Genomic DNA, 22,496 nt, shown 5'->3' with positions numbered 1-22,496 from the left:
TCACCCCAGTTTTTTCATTTCCTCGTATTTTACGTGGTAGACATTTGTCTGGCTCGAGGTCTGCGCCGGAACCTGGAACCTGCAACCGTAAAACCGAGACGTGGCAGGTGAGCCTTTTTGTTCCATGGGCTGTTTTATGAAAATGCAGTGTAAACCACACGCCCGGTAATAAATACTTAAACTACATTTTGCAAAAGTACCATCAAACTCTGTTCAGAATTGATCGTTAGCTAAAAAGCAGTAGAAAAGGGTACAATACACCTCCAGGAAGTTTTGCTACCTAGTAGCACTCAGCTTGTCCTGTTGTACTACACACCACGAGCGTTATGCAGCCATTACTGGCAACTAAAACCGAGCACCGAATTTATGAAGCTTTCAGGAGGTAAAAAGTTTCGCTGAATGCTTGCCGCCTATAACCCTGCTGATCATGATAGCGCAGCCTACAATGGCATTGGACTGCTCTAGTGGTAAGCATTTCATTTTATGAACAGTTCTCAAACCGTTCCATCATATGAGCAGCTTTGAAATTTTGTCCATAGTGCGGAGACGCGAGCAACAGCGCTAACAAGGCTGATGTAGCGCCCACAGCCGCCAGCTAGGAAATGCCCACAGTCCGATGCTTGTGTCGAATTATTAATGGTTGTTGCTGCTACAGGGAGCAATTCTAAAAGGCCTGTGCACCCCACTTTTTTCTGAGATATTATGCTCTCGGTACCGCTTCTAATACTAATGATAGCAGAAAAAAAAGTAGCAAACTTGCTTCATAGCTGAAGTCAGTATCATCGAAAAAAATGGCGGCATGCAGTCGCGCCTGCAACCAATTCTACATTTATATTGGCTTTGTCTATTTGTAACGTAGAAAAATTTCCGAAGTGTTCTCATCACAGAGAAATGAATGGAAAAGAAATCTCTGGCTCGAGAGGAATCACTCGGTTAGTGAGAAATATCTTAGGCTGCTTCTTTTCGGAGCTGATATAATGTGTTCTGCGATGACCAAATTTTCAGTTAATAAAGGAACTCCCGGAAGCTACTGAAGTGTTAAATGATTTTTTAGGCCCAATTCTCGGTATGAATACATATACACCATATAATCATTTTATCTTGATGTTGTTTGGTTCCGGCAGGGGCGCTGCTATGATATTTTACTGTAAGGAATTGATTTTTGATTCCAGGTCATTGCAGGTATTCTAGCTGCAGCTCGGTAGCAATGACACGGAAGTGAACCAAGCTTGATCTAAAGCGAAATATAATTATAGGCCACAAATAGACGGCTTTAAATTGCACGAACTGGCTTATACAACAAGTTCACCATCTCCTGCAAGCGCTGTGCAATGTTTGCTGCACAGTGGAAGCGGTCAAACCTAGACGCGAAGCAAACTGGCTGATGTTTACATATTATAATAAAAAAAACAATTCAATTCCGGTCATGAAAGGTTAATCCGGTGCAAACTCACCCTCTGGGTACCCAACGATTGCAGAGATGCCACCAGAGGAACACGGCCGAGGCCACCACGGACGGAGCAGAGTACGCTGTCCAGGTGAAATAGTTGAGTGTCGTGGCCTCCTTGTACGTCCTGCGTGCATGTTAATCAGACAGTGTCGGCATGACTCAGCTGCCAAAAGGACTTTGACACCAGGAGGAGTCTTTGCAAGTCACAATTTAAGCAAAGCTTTATATTTTTCATTATCTGTTACTCCCCACACTAAAAATACTTCCGTATTGCGCTCATCGGTATACCGAGAACTTCACTGTCTGCCACGTTGCCTTGAATTAGCTTTTACTGAATGCCAGGATGTTTTCATGTTCACACGTCTCACGTTGCGCTAGCTCTGCTTGCATTTTGGGCGTTGCTGTACTGTTCAGTTTTTTATAAACTAATATCAACGTCACAGGGCGGCGTTCCCTTAGCTTAATATTTATGTTTGTTTACGTGAGCGAAGGCAGGTCATTGAGCAAAATAAGTGATAGTTATTGGACGTAGTTGAACCTAGTGGACGTGCGAAAGCACGTGTTAAGCCTGGTTGGCTCATGGTTTTCTTTTGCTGGGTCATCGGCACGTCTGGCGACGATATTAGTTCGATAGTAGCATTAGCTGATAAATACGTCGACGTGCAATGCACAGCGCGAGAATGTGTTGCCATTAAACAGGAGGCGTGATAGGCTGTGGCGATAGGATAGCGCTCTCCTGCACAGGCCAGCGAAGCCGATCGGTTAGCACCGCCGCGGGATCGAAACCCGTTCGCGGGGATAATTATTTTATTTATTTATTTACTTTATTCAGCCTCAAAGGCGAATTCAAGTTCAGGCTTCGGCGGTGAAACGGCTTTTGCAGCTTTGACCGTGGAGTAGAGCTTTCGCTCGAAAAAAAAAATGATGAAGTGCGCTTTCTTCTGTTCCACAAACACCCAGGCTTGGAAGTTAGCGGTGTTGTAAGCGATAACTGACTATGTGTTGGCCTGCGAATGCTTTTTCTAGTGACAGCAGTGTTAGGACCCTTTAGTAGTAGAACAGCATCGCCCCATCATGTTTAATCACGGTACACGTCAACGTGCTACGTCGCGTGACGCACGACTCCAAAATTAATGGGATAAATTCTCGCAAGGCGAGAACGCGCAGTCACGTGACATTATGGACATGACGTTTACTTTGGTGTCGCGCAAAGGAACGAAATACCATCTACAGTCGCAGCCATTTCCAGGTGTCTGCAATGAATAAGGAGCTGTAAATGTTTGTTTTTGCGTGCTTGCAGAAGTAAAGGCACTTGTTGACCACCTGTGTGCATTTTTACACATCTAATCAAATTACCTAGCGCCATCTTTAGCCGAAAAATAATTTTGTCTGGTAACGGCCTATAAAGCAGCCTGCAGAATACGGCTGTCGAGGTAGGTGCACTGCGATGGCAGCTCTTACACGAAGACAAGTACAGGTTCCTGCCATGCCTTTGACCCTACTGGCACGCGAGCAGTATGTTCACCTTCTTCAGTGGCCTCCGGTTACAAAAGGACATTCAGTCGTGACATAACACAGCACCATGGGTAGCGCATAGTCCCGATGTTAGCCAAAGTGCACTACAGACTTTATTTACATCTTTACATTTACCGCTGTCTTGTAAACGGTACTTAGCATGAGTGCAATAATGATCTTTCTTTGAAGGAAACAAGCCTAGCGTACTAATGACTGCACAGTATTGAAAATCATCAAGTTGTGCGGGTTAAATGTTGTTAGCGTTGACTGATTTTTAATTTAAAAACAAACAGATGCGTAAGTACGGCCTAGACAATTAAGAAGCATAGCAAATCGGACATTAGGTAGGCGATTGAACTCCATATAGGAACAATAATTACGACCGTCCAATAAGCTTCTTTATGAGTATAGATGGCAAGATAATATTGCGAAATTCAAGGCCGTAAACATCAAAGGTGAGCTCAGTTATAATTTTTTAGGTTTCAGAATAACAATATTTAAACAATAAAACATCAACCGGGAGAGTCAGATAGTACGTCTAACAATGACTCCCAGCAGGAACGTGCGAAGTGAACCCGTCCAAGTTGTTCCTTAGTAGTGGAAAAACAGGTGATTAGTAAGTTTTTGGTGCGGCAAAAACGGAGGGTCTATATATCCATGAATTCACCGTCTGTTATAACACTCGAAATTGGCACCAAGTCCCATCAACTGGTCATTATAAATAGGAAGTATGCAAACGCCTATTATTTGGAGGCAATCGTTGGTGTTTTAACATGCGCTAAAAGGGGCAATAAATATAATCTTCTAGGCTGCATGCACAGGTTGCACAACGAAAGAAAACTACCATATTGAAAGAAAGCCCTCAATTCACCGCAATACAGTCTACGTCACCCTTGTACAGAGCGCTTGAGCAGTCTGCACAACGCAGTCACACGTGCAAATATAAAGGAGTCCACGGTTTGCGGCCAAATTGCTCCTGCCCACCTTGCTTGCAGGTTCATGTGGCTCTACTCACGCGCAAGCGTAGCCTTCAAAAGCTACATGCTACGACAAGATGCCGAGTTTTATGTAGGAGAGGACACCCCTTGAGTTCTCCACAAAAACGTTACGCACACTATACATTCGGTCTTCACTATCACAAAACGCACATATGTCAACTTAGAGAACAATGAGAAGGAAATGAGAAAGGAACAAAGAAATAAAAAAAAACAGCCTAACCATGCTGCAAGCTTTTACATTTCGGGCTCAGCTCTAGGACATACTTTGCAAAGCCTTTCTTCAACCGGTGAAGAAATTCTCTAAGATGCCTCACCATACAAGCAGTAGGAGTAAAGCTTATTACTATACACCGTCTGTGACACACTTCAACATATCATGTTCCAGGAACGGGTCAATGTTTGTTAGCCTTGTAAAAGCAGTCCTGAACAATTAGAGTGTATTGCCCCGGTGCCCTGCTCAGTAAGCAGCGAGAGGAACTCTGCGCGCAGGCCGTTACAAACTGCCACTCACTGGCGCAGGAAGTGCAGGAGGTAGTAGCCCTGCTGGGAGCCTCGCGAGGTGCCGCCGCTGCCGATGTTGGACCCGTACACGACGGCCGCCATCATGGCCTTGAACAACGTGTTGCGCTCGTCCCTGGGAATGTATGCACCGCAGAAAAGACAGCGCTTCCATCTAATCTCTCCTATACGAAGAGCGGCCGAAAAAACGACCAAGAAGCGGTTCCAGGCTGACGTCTGAAAGGAACTCCTGATTTTCGCGGAGTTAAACTAAATGCGAGGGAGATGTATGCAGTTAGAAATGAAGATGCCTAATGAACAGCAAGCCCTCCTGAGCATAAGGATTTACAGTTTTCCATAAGCACTGTAGAAGAGTTTATGAAATTGGGCGAAAATTACTAGGTGATTCCATGATGAAATGTACTAAAATACACCATTAGATCCATTTATTTATTCCCACCCAGTTTTAATACTCACGTTGATGTGTTTACTTCTAAAATTATGTATTTAAAGAATATCATATCTCGTCAACCAGCTATCGAATTATCGAGTTAAACCTATGTATTTTATTAAGGGGATGTGGGTGGGGGCATTGTTTCCGGCTGCACATCTCACAGTTCGAAAGGTAACTGAGTAATACACAGTACGAAACCTGGCAGCTTTGCTCAAACTGACGAATATTTTGGGATGATTCGGTGCGAATTGAACTAATAGATTCAATACTTTGAGAAAGTGTTTTAGAGGCCTTTTATACTGCAACTCGGCCGAAATGGCAAAGATTAGTCATATTTTCTCCCCTCTACTTAGGCACTAAATCCACCTTAGGCAAACTCTACTATATTTACATTGCGTTTTCTTTTGCCAATCAGTGAAAGTTAAGCCACTAGTGCTAAGCGCTGGGTAGCCCGATACTTTTGACAATTAAAAAAAAAACAGGGATTCAACGTTTACGCAGCGCAAAATATACATTTCAAAACCAGTATAATTTCTGCAGCATTTCCAAGAGATTGGTGTATAAATTGTGGCGGCTTGTAGGCATTATAAATTATTGCAATTAAGTGATGAATAAATTTTAAAAAATTGTGAAGTGTCTGCATTGTTTGAGCAATGAGCTCCAGATTGTGTCAGCTTGCACATTATATATAGCTGAATTTGGTTTAGCCACTTTATGTGAATGTTGTATATGCGCCTAACGTGTACTACGCTGTTTTGTGTTCAGTTAGATGGTGCAAAATAAAATTGTATGGCTTTTAGTGCGATTGAAAAGCCGGAGATAATTTAGGTTTGTCGAATAGCGAGGCATAGGAAGATAAACGATACGCGTAACGTTAAGAGCTCGGAAGCGGGCAGAGTGGGTGATGGAACAAACGCGGCTTAATGACATCCCAGTCGAAATCGAGAGGAAGAAATATGTTTGGGCAGGGAATGAATTGCGATTAATTCAGGATAACCGCTGGTCCTTAAAAGTAACGGAGTGCATTCCAAGAGAAGGCAGGAATGGGAGGGGGCGGAAAGAGGTTAGGTGGGCGGATGAGATTAGGAAGCTTGCAGGCATAGGGAAGGGAGGGCGCGGCTGGCAAAGGACATGGTTAATTGGAGAGACATGGGAGAGTCCTTGGCCCTGTAGTGGGTGTAGTCAGGCTGATGATGGTGCTGATGATAAATAGTATGAAATATTTTTAGTGGGAATGTTTAGGTGAAACGCACACTTTCCATTTTAAGATAACTTACCTAGGCCGGGAGCTTTACACACTTCGCGATTGCATACCTACATCGGTATCAATAGAGGCACAACATAAACAATAACTAATTAGGGTGTGCACTCCGTATTGTTACTTAAGCACCACTGCTCGCTGTTGTTTACTTTGTTCACTACTTCCCAATCCTACACCATGGGGGCACATTCCTGATATTGTGACAGACTAGAAGAAGAACGGTGCAGTGGCGCTGGACGGCGTGCTCGCGCCAGACCATCCGCCTTTGAAATCATTCTGAAGCCATGTTATCTCATCAAATAAATCAGCTTGCTGTCACGCAACATCTTGTGTAAGGTGCGCGGGTCCCTTCATCGCCATCCCGGTCCCGGAGCTTCGGCGTTCTGCGCCTGCGTGGCCGTCGGCCGTGCGTTACTGGTCCGCGCCACCCCGCTATGTCTCAGCCCGCGCGACCTGAACCCAGCTGCGTCCCCTGCCCGGACCACAAGACACGACGAACTGCCGACGTTGCCGCGAACAGAATGCCCCGACCGACCCGAGACGCTACCCACACGCGAGGAAACCGCCCCCCTGCTCCTGCCATTCGGTGCGTTCAAAGGTCTCGGCCGTCAGCTTCTGGCACCTTACGGCCCGGATGCTTCGTGAACCGGGACTCATTAGCCGATCATCTCATCCATAGTGGCGGCAAGCCCTTCACCTTCTTCTTCTGTATTCAACCATTTTTCAAGCCCACCGTTAACTACAGCATTTCATCTTCACTGCCGATCTTCTCGTTCGCGATGGGGACGATCCTTCGGGGGCCCCTGGTATTGTAACAGACTAGATGAAGGCGAACTGTGGAGTGGCGCGAACATTGCTGCCTGCGCCAGGCCATCCGCCATTGAAATCATCCTGTAGGCATCTGTCCTCTCTTCTCATTCATCAGCTTGCCGTCACGTAATAATATTGTTAAACTGCACCAAAAGAATAACAATTACTTAAGTCAGATCTTTACATCGTAGTGTAAGCAAGGTAGAGGTGCAGATTTTTTCATATCGGCTGAAATTGCCTGTAAAATATATGGGCTAAGAATTTTCTGCACGTGGCTCCGGCTAGAAGCGGCACGTTGGTCTCAGGACAGCCTATTACCACTTACAGGACGTAGGTGCCGTACTCGTTGAAGAGGTTGCGGCGGTAGGCGAAGTACGACACGTGCTCAGTTGAGTCCCCCGTGCGATGAGGCTGCATCGACCCAGTGGTAACGGGGCTTCCGGGACACCGGTGTCGGTTTGCATCGTACACGTCTGGATAGTAACCCAGCGTGAAAAATGTTCTAAGAAAAATTCGGCATACATTGTGCAATTTTAATATAAAATATATTGGAAGGTTACATGCATTTGCTTTCTTCAGACAATAGGTCATGGCTTCGCGAAAAAAGGTGCTTCAATTGTGGTCTGACAGAGAGTGACCTCTTAGTTCTAACCGGCATATAAGGGGAAGGATTGGCTGCTATGATCTATATCAAAATGCGTTTTGAGATATGCTCGCTGTACACAAACATAAACGTGTTAGTTCTTCCGAATTTAGTGGCAAGAGAGAGAGCGCTAATTCGAGAGACGTGGGAAATGCTACGCGAACAGCCAATGTTGCTAGAGCCCACTCAATTTTGCTCTCTAGTGGACAGTAACGCTCGAACACGACCACAGGCTTGACATCCAGCAAAGGAAAAATCCTTTGTTTTCGCGTCATTTTCGGTGGTTGTTTATTAGTATTAATGTTAGAAATATGGTCTCGATGTGCATCTGTGTCATCTAAGAGACGCGCAAGAGGAAAAGGCGGCTGTGACCCTACAGTTGTTGTGCGTGCTCGACAAAATCCGGAGCCTTGAAGTACTGCATGCGTGTTTTCTGCATGTGCTTGTTTTCTGCTAAGTAGATGTGAAAGATGATATCTGCTTAAGGTAACTTCTGAGCCTCTCCTGGTTGTCGCTGTCGATAATTCAGGTAGGTCACATTTGAAGGCCGGTGCGCCCTGCGAGGCAAGAGTTCCTTAATTTAGTAATCGACGTGAAATCATCAATGCGCTATCAATTTCGTTCATCGTTGGACGCTCCCTCCTGCGTAAGAAGTTTTGCCGTGAGGCTCTCGTTCGTTGGTAGCTATTTTATCGCTGTTCAAGGGGATGCACTTTCGTTATTTGTCGTCCACTTACACCTCCTGGAAGCTGCATCGGCTGTCGCTATGTTAAGTGCTTCGTGAGCGATTTATTTTGTGAGAATGTTAACCGAAACTGAAGACGCACACTTAGCAAACTACCCGATTTAAGAATCGGTACGCGCCATGCTTACCAGAAAATCAATGTGACCATACTAGAGAGATAGCCCCCATTTCGGCTGTGCGACACATTGAGTGCGACACAATGCGACACTGATAGCGAATGGCTGATAGCGAATAATCATGCCATTGAGGCAATAAGTTGGCTTCTGGTAACAGCGAAGCTTGATCAGCGGTGTAGGTACCCAGATCGGCTGATAGAAAAACTTGTGCGAGGAAATCGGTGTGCTTTGTCTCTCTTCTAAAGCTGCTAATTACAATCGAAGCAAGCAGCAGTCGTATAGCATGAGTGTGCCACCTGGCCGCCCGGCTTACTGCTAACGACCGTCCGCATGGCTCATGTATTTTGCATACGCTGGTAAGGTCGTCCTAAAGAATCAGCGCAATGTTGTTAAGCTACACGGGCTTGGCTCGACAAGCTACACTGCTGTGTCCACTAGCGGCACGCAGCTAAAGCTAGAACTTCTGCTTAAATGAACTTTACTTGCCTGTATTCGCGTAAACGTATATCAGAACAGCGGCACACGTGGCTAGGTACTCCTCCTCCTTGCCACATCTCAGTGTCGCTCCTCCCGCCAAGCCAACGGCGCAAGAGCTGGTGCTGCGGGGTGAGCACCCCTTCAAGTAAAAAATTGGCGGTGGTTGAAGCTCTGGTTAAACCTGGAGTGACGGTATAGCTACAGCTGGCCGAGTGGAACTTGGTCACGTGACAAACCACGTGACGAACAGAGTGGTCAGACACGTCGCCGCGCCGGCGGCAGCTGCTCCGCACCGCGTGACCAACCACGTGACAGCGTGGCGGCACAGCGACAGGGTGGCGGCGCAGCCGCAGAGTGGCAGCGCAACCACCGGAAGGCAGCGCCGCCACGCTGAAGGCTCGAAATGCTACCGTAATGTAGCTCTCGCTACAAAAATGTATGCCACATGACCAGTCGCAGTACCCTAGTTCCGGACCTTTAAGTGACGCGCCGATAGAATTCGGCGGGTGCTCGCATGTCCTCGGCGCATGCATTCCCTATAGAACATCGCCGATGTTATGCCACAGAGAGTCTGCCAGGCAATACACTGACCGGTTGAAAGGTTGGCCTGGATTATGTGGAAGTAGATCTCGTCCACGATGCACTCCACAGTCGACATCATGAGCACGGTGACGCTGAACGCGTCCAGCAGGCACGTCATGGCCACGGCTACCCCGATCACCAATGCTAGTATGCTGCGTCAGAACAGGAAGTATAATGCTCCGTATTCGCTGTACCCTTGTGTCGTGGCTGCACATCCCCGCTCTGTGTCAAGTAATGCTGCCCCAATGGTGAGCAGTGTTTAGTGCGCTAGCACTAATACCCCAAGTCTCAGATTTCGCCCCTGTTTGTCGGAAGCCTCTGGCAGGCGGCAACCTTCGCACCGGGTCGCGGGCACCATGCTAGGAGCGTTTATGAAGAACTATTAAAAGCACTTTATGCCAGAACACTGGGAGAGTGGGTTGCGAACCCGCGGCAGTGTGAACAAATCAGTGTCGCTGTCCACAGCGTTGGACCATTACGTCATCGCCGCCGCCGAACATCCTGCGTGTATAACTGCCTGCCTCATGCGCTGTATTTCGAATGTCATCATCTTAAATCAGTGCGCTATCCATCCAGAGCAGACCAATATTGCATTGCCCTCTTAAGCCGAGGCTGCAAACTAAACCGACACCGAAGTGAAAACCGAAGTGCGAGGGCACCTAATTGGCATCCGGCTAAGAGCGCCCGTTATTTTTTTAGCGGAGTGTGCTAGTAGAAATGAACCCAGCAAAAGCGAGTTACTGGAGGTGCTAACTGAGAGGACTATGAGAATGGCGGCAAATGGCCTGTCCTCCACTTGCAAGTATCTTATTTAACCACTTAATTCGTCGAATGTTTAAAGGAATCCCTGAAGCTTGAGTTGGTTTGTGTTTAGAAGGTAATTATTTACTCATTAGCATCAGCCAATGAGCAGCCGTACGGCTGCATATCTAAACTATACAGCTTGCACAGAAATTCTTTGCTGTATAGGAACTAGTCCTGGTCCGGGGTTCGCGCTCAAGACAAACACTTGCCAGGGCCCAGCACGATTTTCTCAAAAAATTTTGTGTGAGAGCTGTATAGCATTCTTTTGTAGCGGTGTGGCCGCGCTTGGGTATACGCTAATGAGTAACTACTGCCGTATTATAAATACACTGCATCTTGGAACATCCAGGCATTGACCAACACCATTCCCACTTCGATTTGTTGATCCCTACGCTCTTGCCCTACCATCCTCCAGCTGCCTTGCTTAGCGTAGTAGGGAGCGCGACTGCCCCGGACAAGCGTAGTCCAGGGATCGTAACCAGGACAAGTATGAATTTTACTTCAAGAATGAAGTTTCTGTGAAAAATGTATAGCATTTCTTTGTTATTGCTAATAAGTAATTATCCATTATTAGCATTTAATTAGTTTGTAAACGCACCAAACAATTCTTGACAACAGCCTTTTTGAGCGGGAAACTGTTTATGAATGCAATTTTTTCATAGAATGTAAGATTTCACTATACCAATCAGTATATCCGCACATCACCTGACGGCAGTCGCCTTATTTAAATAAACGTTCTTTTGTATCATCAATAGCGCAGACTTAACTTTTCGATGTGATCAATGGAAACAATTTTTAAATATTTTGATACGTCTCAGAAGAATGGTCCATTACCTTCTATATTTCCATAACAGTATCTTACAATTTTACAATTTTCACAACTTTGGTCGGAGAATGGTGGATATGAGAACAGTAGCTTTTCGTTAAGTGCAAAGTGATGTATAGGGGAATAAGTTGTGTTCTTCTTGGAAATATTTAAAAGGCACGCCGGCAACGTTCCCGTTGGCGTTGGCAGTTCAGAAAATAACTTACAGTAGGGAGCTTTCAAACAATATTTTCGCAACAAAGGGGACGCGAAATATTTGCCTAAATATTTTGCCAAAAGAGAAGAAAAAGTACTGTGCAAACAGTCTGTTCACTGCTGAACTGTTTGCTAACGGACAAAACGACTAGGAGCAAAAACTTCTGTCACATCAGTGTGCTGCTGTTGAATCTACGTGTTACGTTTCTCTTTCATAACGTTTTAGGGGAACATGACAGTGTTATAAGAGCATTCGTTTCCGGCAGAAATTTAAACTGTCAAGCTGCTTTTCGCTCCTGCGTACGCAAAGCCAGCAGTGAAGTCTTGGTGTTCTCATGCCTGGATTTCTGCTGACTGCTCTAGCCCTTCTCACACACATACTTTTTTCTGTTTTCCAGAAACGCTGCACGCCCACAAGGCCATTGCGTTTAACCGTTAGTGTTGTCGCCTTTAACTCTGTGTTCGGCATTCTAAGCTACGCACGTCTTTCATGTGCTCATGATCTAGCCCAATCTTATGCATTTCTTAACAAAGCCAATAGCACTGCGGTTACGCACATAGTACAATGGGCATGTTCCGTCGTTCCTTTCGCCTTTAACTATTCAACACTTTACAAATGCAAAAATAAAACTAAATGACGATTGTCGTTAAGATGATTTTTATGTCGAGATGGTGCACAATAAGCTTTTAGTTGCGCGAAAACGTGGCCCATTGGCGGCTACAGGTCGACGCTCTCTGATTAAGAAAGAGGCTTGCAACGACATGGCGCTACTTTACCGCATTCGACCTGCTCAAACTATTTCTCGAAAGATTTGTAGCCCTGGAACAATCGACCGTAAAGACTGCAAGCATGAATGCTTTCTGACGGAATGTCTCTTTTACAAGCCTGAGTAACTAAACACAGACCACAGAATCAGGTAGTCTGAGTAATTAATAAGAGCATATAAAACCGAGCGCCAATTTTCAGCGCCACGCTGCTATATATACATTGCTCTTAATCTGTGAGACGTGAGACGCTGATAGTAAACCTCGTGCAATCATTTCGACTGCAGCGCGCCAAAATGCCACCCTTCACTAGGCTTACTAGCGATTTCACAAAGGATGCAGATGCAAATGATAAAAAATATTAAGCCGCAAAAAAACAAATCAACAAACGGCACCTAGGAGTTGCAGCTGACAGGACATATTTATGTTATATAGCACTCTGTGGAAAAGATTCCTAAGCATACTAGCATTTTAACAATCGTTGAAATGATTTTCAGTATGCCAATTGAGGACATTATTTTAAGATTAGTACTGCCGTCAGATGAACCGTTCCATTATGCTTCAGGCAATTCAAATGGTTGCCAATTCTGCGCAAAGCATTGGAAGTGCTCAGTATAGCTCATAGCCGGAAGTATATAGGAATAATACGCTTTTTCTAAGCGCAGCGGAGGAGCATGCTGGTCCAAAGGCCTTATTTTTCAGCCCCCCCCCCCCCCAATTCTCCTTCTCAGCACACTACTAATCGTCATCTTGACATGGCCCACACAAAAGACAGAGGCACAAACCTGTTGATCTTGTGTCCCGTGTGGCTGAGTATGAGCAACGCCAGGCGTGTGGACAAGCCACACTCTTCCATGGTCAGCATGAGCAGCATGGCACACAGGAAACTCATTTGCCGAACCTGCGAATCCCCGTTGTTTGTCATCGCCTCTCAGTTTATAGAAATGTGCAGGGGCACTGTACGTAGCGCTGCTGGCTTTAGTGACGCATTTGGCAAGAACTTAAAAATCACATGGCCCTAGGAATTAAGGGATCTACAGGTTTAATGACATGTAAGAGAAAATGAAGTTAGCTTTATTATCTCTTATGGTGGGGCATTCCAGAATATAATATAATTCTAGATCTTCGTAATTAGCCCTGCACGAATTCAGAGCATTGGAAGATTTCAAAATTGAAGAAACGCGTAGATGGTTCGCATATAGCAGCTGGCTTTCTTACTTGAGTTCAAAACACGAAATACTTTGGGCATCATGTTTATGACAGGCCACTTTCTCTATTTTTCCTCAGGAAATGTACCTTTCCAACCTAATGGCGTGGTCTCAATGTTCACTGGAATGCTGCGGGCAACTGGTAAAAGCACATATGCGTTCTTGCACCAGGTGCAAGCAGCATGAATATGGCGACGGTTTGGTTCTGCATATGATGTTTAACGTACAAAAGCCACTCAGCCTATGAGGGACGCCGTAGTGATGGACTCCGGAAAAATTTGACCACGTGGGGTTCTTTCACGCTCACTGACTTGGCACAGTGCATGGACCTTTAGCATTTCGCCTCCTATCAAAATGCGACTGCGGGGGCCATGATTGAACTCGCGTCTTTCGCGGTTACGATTTACTTACTACAAAATATAAAGCTGGCCTTAAGCATAATAATTCATACATGTCTTTTATATCTTCTTTATCGTTTCAATTGTAGAGAATTTATTTATTTATTTATTCAAAATACCCCAAAGGCCCTCATTTGAGGGTATTACATAGGGGGGGTGGGGGGGGGGGGAGTAAGTACAAAGCATTGTTATAAGGTTAAAGATATTGCACTAAAATAAAATAGAAATCACAAAATATTAATCATAAATAGGCATTCACAGAAAGGGTCGCAACAATGCACATAACAGCAAAATTTGAGCATAAATAACAGCACCGCTAGAAAAAGAAAAAGACAACACTGGAAAAGGTGCGCTGGAGTACAAAAAAAATAAAATAAAAAAAAGACAAGGCGGAAGAAAAGAACCCTCAAAAAATACCTTTTTAGTTGTTGAAACATGAGTGCATAAGATGTTGGAAGTTATTTAGATCAGATTCAGTGGCAATTTCTGATGGCAAAGCGTTCCATTCGGTTATTGTGCGTGGTAAAAAAGAATAGGCATAATGGAATGACTGGCAGTTAATGCGTTTAACTTTGTAAGGATGATCGCGGCGTGGAAAGATAACTGGCGGTGGCTGAAAGAATTCATCATGAAGGGAAGGATGGTGATAAAGCTTGTGGAAAAGTGACAGACGGGAAATTTTTCGGCGCAGTGCTAAGTTATCTAACTCGGCTTTAGTCTTCAATGAGGTGACGCTGGTGTAACATGAATAATCAGAAAGGATGAATCGCGCAGCACGGTTTTGCAGGGCTTCGATGTTACTGATGATATAATTCTGATGAGGATCCCAAATGGCAGACGCGTATTCGAGTTTCGGACGGATTAATGTGGTGTACGCTAGTTTTTTTACATGTGTCGCGGCCTCTTTTAAATTATGTTTGAGAAGTCCGAAAGTACGGTTAGCGGAGGCAAGAGTGAGATTAATATGATGATTCCATGATAAGTCGGATTGTAGGTTAATGCCAAGATACTTGTAACTTGTGGTGAATTCTACACTATTGTTATCAAGAAAGTAGGCGGTAGGAATACGTGGCTTGTTAGTGAAAGACATGAGCTTAGTTTTGGAAAGATTTAAAGGCATTAACCAATTAGAACACCATGTGCTTATCGCTTCAAGATCAGACTGCAGTGGCTGGCTGTCAGTGTTACAGGTTATACGTCGATAAAGCACACAATCGTCAGCAAATAGTCTGATTCTGGACGTCACGCAATTGGGTAAGTCATTAATATAGATAAGGAAAAGTAAAGGTCCCAGTACACTGCCTTGTGGAGCTCCAGACGTAACATTAGCGTAACATGAGTTAGAGTTGTTAACTGATGTGAACTGAATTCTAGATGAGAGAAAATCTGCTATCCATGCAATAATATTAGGGTGAATGTTCAGTTGGGAAAGTTTAAGCAACAACCTTTGGTGTGGAACGCGATCAAATGCTTTAGAAAAATCTAAAAATATTGCGTCAACTTGGAAACCAGCGTCAATCAGTGCATGAATATCGTTAATAAAACCGGCAAGTTGGGTGTCGCATGAGTAGCCCTTGCGAAAACCGTGCTGATGATCGAAGATAATGTTATGATCTTCAAGGTAGTTGATGACCTGAGTATGTATAATATGCTCGAGTAATTTACAAACTGTACTTGTTAAGGAGATGGGACGATAGTTAAGCGGAGAAGCACAATCACCTGATTTGAAAATGGGTATTATCTTAGCTATGCGCCAGTCGTTAGGAATGGTGCCAGTTGATAGCGACTGGGAAAATAATGCGGTTAACATGGAACAAATGCTATGTGATGTATTCCTTAAAATTTTATTATTGAAGCCCATATGATCAGCGCTAGAAGATGTTTTGAGATTGTTTAGTAGAGATAAAACACCAGGCTCACTGATGAATATCTCGTCCATAGTTAGTTCCACTAGTGCGCTTAATGTAGGCAAGGATGTAATGTCTTCATCTGTGAACACAGTTAGAAACGCATCGTTAAGAAGTTGAGCGCACTCTGAATCAGGGATGGGAACACCAACAGAATCTGTAAGAGTGATGTCAGGTCGAATTACTGGGTTTACCACACGCCAAAAACGGCGAATATTATTTTTCAGCATGGAAGACAAGTCATGAGAAAAAAAGTTGCGCCGAGTAGATTTTAATAGTGCCTTATAATCCTTTTCACATGCTCTGTATTTGTCATGTGAACTCACAAGACCATTAAGTTTTGCCTGTCTGTATAGTTTTTTCTTTTTGTTGTTCAGCCGCCGAAGACGGTTGGTAAACCAAGGAGAACTGCTATCACAGGTAATGGTTAACATGGGAATGAACTGGTCGATGAGATCATTGAGGGCAGTTTTAAAAAGGATCCAGTTCTGCTCTATAGAGCGAGAGCAGAAATCATGCAAAAATTTATCAGAAAACATTAATAATTCTGCATTAATTGCATCAAAATTTGCTTTGCCGTAACATCTTATGTTCTTTTAGTAGTTATCTTTTTACTAGTGCGAAATTTAATGTACCCAGTGATAACATCGTGGTCAGAGATGCGTTCCTCATGAGTTATGCCTGAAAATATATCAGGTTTGTTTGTGAGAACTAGGTCAAGTACATTGGAAGAGGCTTTAGTTGATCGTGTTGGTTGGTTAATGAGTTGTGTTAGTGAAAAATCAAGGCAAGTGCTGAGAAAAGAATGTGCTTCTGCATCTGTGTCCACTACGGAAAGTGTTGACCAATTAATTCTTGGAAAATTGAAATCTCCAAATATAATAACAGCGGAATTGGGAAAACGCGCATACATTTCACTGAGCACCCGATGATATTCATCTGAAAACGCACCAGACATGTCGGGAGGACGGTAGAAAACGCCGATGATGACACGAAATGCACCATCATTCAAAGAAACCCAAACACATTCAAGGAAAGAATCGATAACGATAGGTGTGGCAATGAAATCCTCCTTTATAGCGATGAGAACACCGCCCCGCCTTCGCAACTGTCTATCGCAGCGAAAAAATTTGAAATTGCATGCACTGGTAAAGATGTTGACATCATGAATTATGTGTCGTTCAGCCACGTCTCAGTTAGTACCACTAAAGAAGCTTGACATGAATCGATGAAAGATGATAGTGCAATACCGTTAGCTACAACACTTCTAATGTTGGTGTACAAAAACAGCCATTCGTTATCATTACCACAATGTAATTTGGCAGGTGAGGTGGTCGATGAACGCAGGTTAACGGAAACGGAGGGAGGACGTCATTCGCCATCCTCGCGCCCTGATACAAGAATGGCTCGACTTTCGTTGGTGTTCCACATGTAAAGATCATCGTTAACGAAGAGCTTGTTGAAAACGAGTCGCACTTTATCCCCATCTTTCTTAATAGATTTTGAAAACTGGAGAAGCTTCCGTCGCTTTTCGCGAACGGCTTCGGAGTAATCGCGCGAGATGCTTAAATTAGTGTTTTTTAACTTATAGCCGCGGCTCATGACAGTGTCAACTTCCCTTTCATTAAACTATTTGGCTATGATAGGCCGCTTTTTCTCGGAAGAAAAGCGGCCCACGCGATGTGCTCTGGAAACAGATTCAACAGTAAGCCCAAGTTTTTCTTTACAAAAGTCATTTACGAGACGTTCAGACTCCTCCCAAGTTTCCGACTTCTCTGGATCATCTATACCGTAAAATAGAACATTGGATCGCCTCGAGCGATTTCCAAGGTCGTCAATTTTTGCCTGTACATTTGCGAGACCCTTGTCACTGTTCCCCACAAGCTCAGCAGATGGTGCGGTTGCAAATTTCTGCTCTAGATCGTGAACTCGCTTTGTTAGTTTTTCTAAGTCAATTTTTAAGTCTGCGTGAATCTGAAGCACTTTGTTGACAGAGTCTTGAAGGACTGCATTGCTGGTTTCAAGGCGTAAGATGGAACCAGCCACAAGGTCCAGCTTTTCCTCTTGAGCCTTAGTCATGGGTCCCGGGTTTAGCTCGACATCGCCTCCCAAAACTAGCAGACACCATAAATAGGATACACTAGCGCGGAAACGTTTTAAAACATGAGGTGGCCACGACACCGCTAAAAGACAGACGTCATCGTCACAGCAGAAGAGCTCCCTGTTCCTTTTTTTGATTGCCGCTCCAATTTTTATATGTTGCGGGCGGCTTCCTATGGAAACTCCATGTAGAGCCACGCGGACAGTTCATAGGGAGCAGGCCGCCACACGTAACAAACGAGCGAAAGGTTCCAATCTGTCGGGGGATTTGTCGCGCTGCGCATAAACTGCGGCTTTTTTTTCACACTTTTACTTTCGGGCTCAATGTTTCCGTAGCTGCACTTTTCTGGCCAGCCAAGCAAATATTACCGGGAGTTAGGAAAAGCGCTTCTAGTTCCTTTGGCTGCCACTGTTTGGCGCATGGCTCTGAGTGTTCAAAAATAGCGCCTTGGTATCATCTGTGATGTAAGACAAAAATGATGACCAAGTAGCTGCAGAGCAGAACACAAGAGACCGGCAGGTTTAGCGGCACTGACTAGGCACTGTTCCGACTTCCTGGTAATGATAGTGTGAGGAGTTTCCGCCCTTATACTGTCGCACTGAAGATTTCTGGGGTTGCACTTTGGTTGGCCAAGAAAACAAAATGACGACGTTGCGTTAGAACAGTTTCCATACCGTGGAGTAAGGCAGGGCGGCGGCGCGAGTGTCAGCGAGGTCGAGCAGCGGCATGCAGAGGAAGGGCAGCAGCGAGGCCATGGGTGCCGCCACCAGGTTCATGGTGAGCGACGCTATCAACAGGAGGCCCACGCTGCTTGCACGCCATGGCTGTGGCAGCAGTTGCGGGAGGAGCAGCATGCGGAGAAAGAAAGACACTGTGGTAAACGGCTGGCTGTAGTAGCATCGGTACGACGTTCACGAGGGAGGGAAAGACAAAGCGGGCCCCAAAAAATGCACTCGCTTTGAGTCATCAAAAATGTGCGCACATTGTGACAAGTCAAGTTTGGCTGTGGCATTTCAATCGACTACCTCTGTTTTTATGAGGAGGTTTTGCAATTAAAACTGCAAGTACAGGGTGTTCGCTGCTACCTCTGTATTATGTGTCTATGTCAAAACCACGGGATTCTTTACCCGTATTCTTTTGTTGCGCACTTTCCATAAAAGCATAATTTGGGTTAGCTGTATACTATAGAAAATCATGTAAGGTCCATTCGTGCAGGAACCGTAAAAGGCTCCTGCTCTCATTATTCTCGGTCCGCTACTTGGAGAAATCATGCTCCATTGTCACCGTTAGTCCCACTTTCTATAAAATCCGTGTCTTTGAAGCCTTTGCGCTTATCCTTGTAACGGACACCTACTCTAATCTCGTTAACTTATGAGGGAGGAGGAAGTGTATACATCGATTCTTCTGACATTGCGCACTGCAGCAGTAAGCTGTTCGGAAAATATTTACCCTTCGAAAACCTTCAATGCAACACAGCGTTGTCTATGAACATTACAAAGTGACAGAACTGCCTGTCGTAGGCGCTTATATCCACGTCTGCCAGGTTCAACCATACCAGGCCCTCTCAAAATACTGTATGATCCGGAGAAGAGGGGAGTACACTGGCTCAGCAGCACTGTGGATAAAAACGTAGTCACTAATGCCACTTTTATGGCTCAGTTTTCGATTTAAAAACGACGTTTTATTGCCATTTTTTAAGCCCTGTCAAGCCCAGGTATTCGCCCGATCTCGCAGGTAAGCGTACTCGGAAGTGACAACCTGATCCTTAGGCTTCGTAACTGCAGGAGGGGTATCATACCAAATGCGTCTACCTTTTGCATGGTGTACTTGACGTATTCGGTTCATGACCTCGTGGAGCATGACGTCGCATCCTCTGATTCAGCAGATTTCGGTAAAATGCTTAAAAAGAGGCCACCGTCCCGGGCAGTCAGTACGCTTTGGGAAGCTGCTCTCTTCGCAGCGTCATCTGAGTAGCCGACATCTCCGATGCTTTCCCGCGCATTCCACGCACTGTCAATCGTGTTCCTCAGAGACAACAAAACGCCCCACTGTATATTGAAGCCAACGGAGCGTTTCGCACTAACATATTGCCTGAAGGATCCCCTGCACTTGCCAAACCATTGCCATTGCTTTATTTATATGTAAATATGCATTTATAGCTCTATTTTTCTTTGCAGTTGTTATCAATCTGCGTAGGACCTTATCGAATTGTGTTGTTAATACGAGGCGTTTTCGTCTGGTTGCTTGATTGTCATGTGCGGCTGCCTTGTTTTGCAGTAGCCTCTTTGATTCCCTTACTGTAATATTGCACACCTGTTATAAATATTCTCTCTTTTCTTCGCTGGAAAGTAGTCTTCCATGAACTCCTCCTTTAACCTCACATGGACACACTTGCACCCAATGGGTTTACCAGCCTAACTAATTTCTGTTCACAAGTCTACTTACATGGAAAAGGAGTGGCCCTAAGTGGGATCCTGTATTTGTACAGATTGTTGAGCGTGGACATTTGTGATATCTTGAGGTATTTTTTTTACGCAGAAGTTTTCAAAGCGGAAGCGAAAACCTTACACCAAGCGCTTAAATCAAGAGTTTTCGCGTACCATTGACATCAAAGGCCAGTCTAAGTAAAGCCGATTAAAGTTCGGAACTTGAGCTTAACGATATCCATATTGAGGGGTATAGCCGGTGCATTCAGCCAGTGCTCGTATATGAAGCTGGAAATTGGAGGCTACGGAAATCTAGTCCAGAATGACAGAGTGTCAGGTAAAAGTCTTAATACCTTCTAGTTTAGTTATAGTCACCGTTGCTCCAAGACTTGTTTAATGGGATATATCCTTGCCCTGTAGAGCGAATAACGTGCTTTACCATGAATAAAACGTGAAAGTTCAAGACGGACTGGTGTAAGATGGACGTCTGAGTGAGCCGCTCTCAGTTAAGAGGGAATGCGAACAGATTCGAAAAGCGAAGTCGTAATTAACAAAGTAAAATGATGAGGTAGGCATCTCATTGATTTTACTTCATATATGTCTTAACGAGTGAAGAAAGAACCGTTTGACATGGAGTTTAACTCGGTATAGGGAAGACAACTGAAAAGGGTCGAAAATAAATGTCTAGAATTCGTTTCACACTGAGGCGTAATCTCCAAATTGGCTTCAGGGTTTCACCATCACAGTGATTCGAAGTTAGACAGAGATAAGCAATGACCATTTTTGTCTATTCTAACGGTTTGGGATAGTTGGTAAGCTATGGCCAGTGTTAGGCTGCCCGGGAGTACCAAGACAGAAGAGGGAGACATGGCGAAGGAATTTTGAAAACCAAACAGCTGAGCAAAGGCAGGGCGGCACACCTTGTCTGCCGAGCTTGGGACTACAGCCAGCCATAGGACGAGCAGGAGCAGGGCCATGGTGGACACTACGCGGAAGCTGCTCTGCACTCGCGCAGAGTCGCCAGAGCACAGGTCCTGCGCCAGCCAGAAGCAGTCCAGGTGGGACAGCAGGTCGACGAGCCGCTTGAGAACCTCCACGTCGGAGAAACGCCGCCGCAAGTGCGACCAGCCTGTGTTCCCGTACGGTGGCTGAGAGCTCGGCTCGCCAATGTTCGGAGCACCATTCGTGCCACCATCCGAATGCGAGGCACCTCCGTCGGCTCGGGCGGTCGAAGCCTCGTATTTGCCGGGGCCAAATGGAGCGAACGACGCGACAGCGCTGGCGGCAGCCACTAGCGCCGATCCGCGGGGAGACAGGGTGTCCGTGCGTCGCATATCGGATACTGCAAATGACGCGAGAATGGCGTCGTTGGAGAGCCGGATGACGCAAAATGAGCTAAGGAGGAGGATATATGAACTTGCGCAAATAGACTCTGAGGGGAGGATGAGTTCTTAAGAACGCCATCTCTATGCTAAATACTGAATCGGGTAACGTTAAAAATCCATATGCCTGACTGGGACAAAGGGCAGGATTTGTGCTTCATCATTTCTGGTTTTGCATTTCTATTTTCGGTAGTTGAGCTGTTCGTCGTTTTTTGCATTCCTGCTGATAGATGATTACCGGCACATCAGCAGGCAGACATAGACTTCGAAATGAACGCTTTTATGCGGGCATAGCTATTGCCGAAGAGTAGGATGTAATGTAACTATGGCGACAAATAGGCAGGCACTGGTTAGCCAGTATGTAGCGTGTCCGAGCTAGAAGTAGCTGGTTTTTAAAAATGCTGAAGCGCTGTACGCGAATAAAACGAACTGAATATGTTTGGGAGTCAGTTCTTATTTTCCTTTTTTCTCACCTTTGGCATAATGACTAATACTTATATTTTGTCCTTCTGGGTTCAGCATTAAACGGCCAACCGTCCAACGGTCAATTAGCTAATTTAGAAAGTTACCGGCAAGATATGCGTCAGCAACTACCACGCCCGACACATTGGAAAAAAATTGTCTGCTTATTTTCTGTGCGCTTACTAGATGGGACCACAGTAACGTGGTCTCTACTGAGGGACCACTTGATGAAGTTATAACGTTCAGTACTCAGGGACCACGTTACCATCGTCCCTAAGTATTCAAGCTCAAACCCTTGATTTCTCAACCGAAAAACTACATGAGAAAACCGTCTCCTCCAGCGTACGAGGAGCCTGAATGAAGTCGAAAACAGGAATCAGTACTGAAGGGAAATGGGGCATCATAGAGAATGTGTGTCTTGTGAGCGCCTTCGGAGTTTCTTAAGAACCTGCTTTCAGTGAATGCACGCTGCA

The 22,496-nt window shown here is 45.1% G+C and overlaps 1 protein-coding gene across 1 annotated transcript; it reads right to left on the bottom strand.

The window, feature by feature from the left end:
* Positions 1-21,516, bottom strand: LOC144129730 (Na(+)/citrate cotransporter-like). The gene is made up of 8 exons (XM_077663818.1): positions 21,100-21,516; positions 18,428-18,577; positions 12,925-13,040; positions 9,559-9,701; positions 7,312-7,459; positions 4,475-4,597; positions 1,455-1,574; positions 1-79 (listed from the first exon to the last, which is right to left on the bottom strand). Exons 1-8 carry the CDS (start codon positions 21,511-21,513, stop codon positions 1-3), a joined length of 1,293 nt encoding a protein of 430 aa, XP_077519944.1. The 5' UTR covers positions 21,514-21,516.
* Between the last annotated feature and the right edge of the window lie 980 nt (positions 21,517-22,496).

The sequence above is a fragment of the Amblyomma americanum genome, chromosome 4 (assembly GCF_052857255.1).
Source record: "Amblyomma americanum isolate KBUSLIRL-KWMA chromosome 4, ASM5285725v1, whole genome shotgun sequence".
Lineage (NCBI taxonomy): Eukaryota > Metazoa > Arthropoda > Arachnida > Ixodida > Ixodidae > Amblyomma > Amblyomma americanum.
This window is presented reverse-complemented; position numbering and strand designations above follow the sequence as displayed.